The 568-nt window shown below is 69.7% G+C and overlaps 1 protein-coding gene across 1 annotated transcript in view; it reads right to left on the reverse strand.

Annotated features, from left to right (window-relative positions):
• PTCH2 (patched 2) overlaps window positions 1-568 on the reverse strand; it is a gene marked incomplete at both ends in the record, with an annotated part of 5,613 nt that overhangs the window by 152 nt on the left and 4,893 nt on the right. Inside the window, 2 exon segments of the mRNA XM_010185209.1 lie at window positions 4-168; window positions 253-568. Of these exon segments, the coding sequence (XP_010183511.1) occupies window positions 4-168; window positions 253-568 (481 nt within the window).

The following is a 568-nucleotide window of genomic DNA, read 5'->3' on the forward strand; positions in this document are numbered from 1 at the left end:
GACGATGAACATGTTGTAGAAGGAGAAGTACTTGAACTGGGCCGAGATGAAGGCGTGCGCCTTGGTGTCCCGCGGCACGATGTCCGTCAGGTACAGCCCATCGTGCACCATGGTGGTGCCGTAGAGGCTCAGCCCCAGCAACGCCAGGAACAGCACGGCCACCACCGCCTGCAGGGACAGCGGGGAGGTCAAGCAGGGTCCTGTGGCACCCACCCGCCTCGGGTGGCACCACTGGCACCGTCCCCAGCTCACCTTGGTCCGAGTGCGCAGGAGGAGCGGGGCGTACTTCTCCCGAGCGAAGTCAGCGAGGCTCCAGCGGCAGAAGGGCAGGGGGACGCACTCCCGCCCGCCCTTGGCCTCATCCAGCTGGGCCAGCAGGTCCCGAGTGGAGCTGGACGGGGCGAAGACCTGGGAGCCCAGGGGGTCAGCGGGGGGCAGGAGGACGGCGGGCGAGGTGCACACTTGGGAAGTGGGCGGCAGGACGGTGACGACGTGGTGGCCCGAGGGGGCGCACCGGGTGAAGGCTTGCACGGGGGGGGTGGTCTGGGGGCTGGTGGGCCCGCCGGGG

This window comes from Mesitornis unicolor, unplaced genomic scaffold (genome assembly GCF_000695765.1).
Source record: "Mesitornis unicolor isolate BGI_N332 unplaced genomic scaffold, ASM69576v1 scaffold29445, whole genome shotgun sequence".
NCBI classification, from domain to species: Eukaryota; Metazoa; Chordata; class Aves; order Mesitornithiformes; family Mesitornithidae; genus Mesitornis; species Mesitornis unicolor.